The sequence below is a fragment of the Oncorhynchus masou genome, unplaced genomic scaffold (assembly GCF_036934945.1).
Source record: "Oncorhynchus masou masou isolate Uvic2021 unplaced genomic scaffold, UVic_Omas_1.1 unplaced_scaffold_1728, whole genome shotgun sequence".
NCBI classification, from domain to species: Eukaryota; Metazoa; Chordata; class Actinopteri; order Salmoniformes; family Salmonidae; genus Oncorhynchus; species Oncorhynchus masou.
The window spans coordinates 60,760-66,282 of NW_027016799.1; the positions used below are offsets into that span (position 1 = coordinate 60,760).

At 43.7% G+C, this 5,523-nt stretch overlaps 1 protein-coding gene across 1 annotated transcript; it reads left to right on the forward strand.

The window, feature by feature from the left end:
* The first annotated feature begins 1,452 nt into the window (after nt 1-1,452).
* LOC135539179 (extracellular calcium-sensing receptor-like) lies at nt 1,453-5,321 on the forward strand. The gene is made up of 6 exons (XM_064965012.1): nt 1,453-1,652; nt 1,867-2,155; nt 2,239-3,063; nt 3,512-3,739; nt 3,963-4,086; nt 4,411-5,321. The coding sequence occupies exons 1-6, from the start codon at nt 1,465-1,467 to the stop codon at nt 5,319-5,321; spliced, it is 2,565 nt and encodes an 854-aa protein (XP_064821084.1). The 5' UTR covers nt 1,453-1,464.
* The last annotated feature ends 202 nt before the right edge of the window (nt 5,322-5,523 follow it).

Here is a 5,523-nt window from a genome sequence, read left to right on the forward strand (position 1 = left end):
AAGCTCCCGACGAACAGTTATTGTGCTGACGTTGCTTCCAGAGGCAGTTTGGAACTAGGTAGTGAGTTTTGCAACTGAGGACAGATGATTTTTCAGCACTGGGTGGTACTGTTCTGTGAATTTGTGTGGCCTAAGATCTTCCACGATACTTCTGCGATACAGATTGAATCCAGCCCTAAGAATTCTAGCTTTATTTGCCAAATAAAGTAACATGGTTGACCGTAACAGGAATGATGACTTCATGTTAAATCAGCCATGAGTCCCCTTCTGACAGGGGAATGGAAGCTTATAGTGAACAACAGGGAGGGGAAACTGAATAGAAACTTCACAAAATAAATGCTGTTTTACAGCCTATCTATCTATGGGTAATAGGGTCCATGTGTAATGATTGACCCACTCAGTTTCCCACCACAAAACACCAGAAAATTACCAAAAAACAATAGTTTCTCCATATTAAAACGAGTCCAGTACATGTAACAGTGTTGACCTTACAATGAGGAAGTTTTCTTTTTCCTTCAAATAAAAATCCATTATTCACATGAAAAAAATAACAATTATCAACTAAATAACAGGGGCTTTTAAATTATGGTGAACACTTGGAGACATTTTGGGGTTAAGTTGGTTGAAATCTTCGAAGAGCCACAAATCTTCGAGAAGCCACAGTGTGCACAGACAGACATGTGAAAATGCTGAATTTGTACACTTCAACGAGTCTGACACATTAAAAAAATATAATGTTCATTTTAAACAACAGGCTTTTGAAATGCAATATTGGGGCACAATTTCTACTTAAAATATTAAAGGGATGCAAATCGGACTCATTTCGTGGAACAACGCTACTGCTCGTCAGAGACTCAACCTATAAGAAAATAGTAAGTCAACATCAGACATATTTCAGTTTTAAGTTTGTTAGGAATGCTCCCCCATATCCCATAAAAACTTGTGAGCAAGGTGTGTGAACATCTGTTTTCTAATAAGGTTTGGTGATTAGGGTGTACACTGAGAGATTACATCTGGAGGCTAAGGTTTAGGAAAACCTGCAGGGTTGAGAGGGAAGCACAACTATACACACAAAGGACTTGAATTTGACACCTTCTTCCACCTGTATACTGTGTGCTGACATTAGCAGTCCTAAAACACACACAATCTGTATTCGTTATCACTCACTAGGAAAATGTGGATAACAACATTGGTCTAACTTAAATATGCAGGAGTTTGAATATATAATGCAGGGTATTTGTTATAGAACTGTTGTGTTGTGTATTTTGGCAGTAGCACAGCCAAAAGACAGCCCTTATGACCTCATCCTTCTCTGATTTGCTTAGAAGAAAGCGTCACAGTCTCCAGCATGCATAAAACCCAGACATTTTAGGGGGTGGGGGTCAGGTCTTCCCTGATTCCATTAGGAGGCCTCTTACAGAGTGTGTGTGAGAGAGTGTGATGCAGCTACTATGGGTGGTAGTGATGGGGGTGTTAGGAGCCTTTTGGGCAGAGGGAGAGGAGGCTCTCTGTCGGATACTGGGAAGACCAGAGTTCCCTATGCTGTCCAAGGAAGGAGACGTGACTATCGGAGGAGCCTTCTCCATCCACTCCGAAATCTCAGAGCCCCCGCTCTCCTTCACAGACACACCACCTCCTCTCATCTGCTCCAGGTAAGCTGTTTCACAGTCACCCAGTCTCTGTGATGGATTTATGTGTCATTGACTTGACCATTTTTTTGACAAATAGAAAATAAAATTGGAATCATAAGATTCAAAGAAGAACTGAACCTGACAATGAAATCAGACCATGGTCATTTCTGCAGTTTCACATCTTCTACCAGACGAAACTAATGCAATGCTTTTTGTTCCACTTTTGTTTCCACAGCATGAACCTCATAGATTTTCATTTAGCTCAGACCATGATCTTCGCCATCGAAGAGATCAATAACAGCAGTTCTCTGCTCCCAAACATCTCTATTGGCTACAGGATATATGATAGTTGTGGCTCGACTCTGTCCTCCATGCGTGCGGTTATGGCTCTGATGAACGGTCAGGAGAGGACGGTGGGAAAGACCTGCTCTGGCCAATCAGCAGTCCACGCCATCATCGGTGCCTCTGATTCTTCCTCCACTATTGTGATGTCACGATCCACAGCAGCTTTTCAAATACCAGTGGTAATGAAGTCACACATACAGTTGAACAATTCTGGCTGATGAAAAATGTTTACTTATTGTCTTATTCCTCCTGTTCTATCTAGATCAGCCACTTAGCCACCTGTGCTTGTCTGAGTAACAGGAAGGAATTCCCTTCCTTCTTCAGAACCATCCCCAGTGACTTCTACCAGAGTAGAGCCCTGGCCCAACTGGTCAAATACTTTGGATGGACCTGGGTGGGGGCTGTTAGAAGTGACAATGCCTATGGCAACAACGGCATGGCGACCTTCATGGAGGCTGCCGGTCTGGAGGGCGTGTGTATAGAGTACTCTGAGGCTATCTTATGGAACAACCCCAGGGAGCAGATAGCCAGGGTGGTTGAGGTGATTAGCAGGGCCAGCTCCAAGGTTGTGGTGGCCTTTCTGTCTCAGTTGGAGATGGCTGTTCTGCTGGAGGAGGCACTGGCCCAGAACCTGACCGGGCTGCAGTGGGTGGGCAGTGAGTCCTGGACAACTATTGATCGCCTGGCCACTAGGAGGAGCTCTGCTGTCCTCAGTGGTACTCTGGGATTCACCATCAGTAAGTCTAAGATCCCAGGCCTCAGAGAGTTCCTGCTCCGGGTCGGTCCAGCCCAGGATCCAAACAACACCCTGCTCAGAGAATTCTGGGAGACCACTTTCAGCTGCAGGTTTTCCCCTCAGCAGGAGAAAGACAGTGGGCCTAGGCAGAGGCAGTGCTCTGGGTCTGAGAGACTAGAGGAAATCATTAACCCCTTTACTGACACTTCCGAGCTGAGGTTCTCTAATAATGTTTATAAGGCAGTGTATGCTGTGGCCCACTCCATACATGACCTGCTGACCTGCAGGCACGGTGAAGGCCAAGGTGGGAATAGGAACTGTGCACACATAGACAGCATCGAGCCAGGACAGGTGAGTGGCTACCTCTATTGGCCACTGATAGTTTTTTTTGTTATACTGATTCAACATTAATTTTGTTAAACCGATTTCATTATTTACTGACAGGTTTTAGGAAATTGCTACATTTTTACAATCACACAATGTTATTTCTAAAGTACTTGAAATCTACAGTCTTAGAAAAAAGGTGCTATCTAGAACATAAAGGGTTCTTCAGCTGTCCCCATAGGAGAACCCTTTAAGGAACCCTTTTTGGTTCCAAGTAGAACACTTTGGGTTCCAGGTAGAACCATATTGGGTTCCATATAAACCCTTTTCCATAGAGGGTTCTACATGGAACCCTTTGGGTTCAACCTGGCACAAAAAATTATTCTACCTTGAACCAAAAAGCATTCTCCTATGGGGACAGTGATGTGTATGAATTTTACATTATAATCCATGTTGATTATTTTAACTCTTGCAGGTGTTGAGATACCTGCGAGATGTAAACTTCATCATGAAGTCTGGGGAGAGAATGTATTTTGATGAGAACGGAGACCCCACAGCCATCTATGAGCTGGTGAACTGGCAGAGAGACCAGACAGGAGAGACTGTGTTTGTCACTGTGGGGAATTACAATGCCTCTCTCCCAAAAGGAGACCAGTTTGCCATGAATGGGATACAGATTGTATGGGCTGGCAATCCCTTAAAGGTACACAGTTACACAGAAAACACATGGTACCAGGTACATGTACTTAAACAAAATACAGATTATTACATTAAATATATTTTAATTGATGGGAGAAATCTGTTGACAAATACTGTGAGAATGAATTGAATGATTGTGTAACCAATGGGTTTAATATTGTGAGTGAAGGAGTAAAGAGAGAGAGAGACAGGAAGAGGGAGTGAGCAGGTGTTGTATTGTGTTTCAGAGGCCTCGGTCTGTGTGTAGTGACAGCTGCCTCCCAGGGTACCGCCAAGCAGAGATCAAAGGAATGCCAGTCTGCTGTTTTTCCTGTATCCCCTGTGCTGCTGGAGAGATCAGCAACCTAACAGGTAAGACAACTGACAACACCGCCGGTTCCACACTTGTAGAAAAAAGGGTTCTTCAGGTGTCCCCATAGGATAACCCTTTTTGGTTCCAGGTAGAACTATTTTGTGTTCCATGTAGAACCCTCTATGGAAAAGGTTTGATATGGAACCCAAAATGGTTCTACCTGGAACCAAAAACGGTTCTTGTATGGGGACTGATGTCGCTCTGACTGATACTAACCAAATCCACTTACCAAATAGATACATGAAATATTAAATGTGTTATCTTCTAGAATATAATACACAACTTGACTATAGATCAGATTGACTATAGCATTTTCTTTGTAGATTCAGCTAAATGCACACAGTGTTCCCTGGAATACTGGTCCAACGGAGACAAGAGTCGCTGTGTCCCAAAGGTGGTGGAATTTCTCTCATTTGACGAAACCATGGGAATCCTCCTGGCTGCAATCTCATTGGTTGGAGCATGTTTAACCATAGTGGTGACACTGATATTCTTTTGCTTCCGAGAGACTCCGATCGTCAAGGCCAGCAACTCTGAGCTGAGCTTCCTGCTGCTCTTCTCCTTGACTCTGTGTTTTCTGTGTTCTCTTACTTTCATTGGCCGGCCCTCTGAGTGGTCCTGTATGCTGCGCCACACAGCGTTTGGGATCACCTTTGCTCTGTGTATGTCCTGCGTCCTGGCAAAGACCATAGCGGTGGTGATAGCTTTCCAGGCCACAATGCCAGGCAATACAGTTCCCCAGTGCTCTATTCCTCTCCAGAGAATCAGTGTGTTCAGCTGTACCCTCCTACAGGTGGTTATATGTGTTCTCTGGTTAGCTCTCGCTCCTTCATTCCCAGTCAAAAACACAGCCCACGCCACTGAAAAGGTCATTCTAGAGTGTGATGTGGGTTCAGCTATTGGTTTCTGGGCTGTGTTGGGGTATATAGGACTCCTAGCTCTCTTGTGCTTTGTACTGGCTTTTCTGGCTCGAAAGCTGCCTGATAACTTCAGTGAGGCCAAATTCATCACCTTCAGCATGCTCATATTCTGTGCAGTCTGGATCACCTTTATCCCAGCTTATGTCAGCTCTCCTGGGAAGTTCACAGTAGCTGTGGAGATATTTGCCATTTTGTCCTCCAGTTTTGGGTTGCTTTTCTGTATATTTGGTCCAAAGTGTTATATCATATTACTTAAACCAGAGAAAAATACCAAAAAACACATCATGGGGAAAAGTCATGTAAAATCACAGTAATGTAGTTTACAGAACAGGGACCTGGAGGAAAAAGCTTTCAATTGAATTCAGGGGGATGTTTTAGTATTTTTTTAATCTAGTCCAGAAGAGGGTCATGTAATTTGTAATTGTTGACATTTCAATATTTGTAATTGTTTTAGAATGAGTTGCTTATTAGGCTACATCTCCATGTGTACCCCATGCCGCCCTTCATCTCTGATTC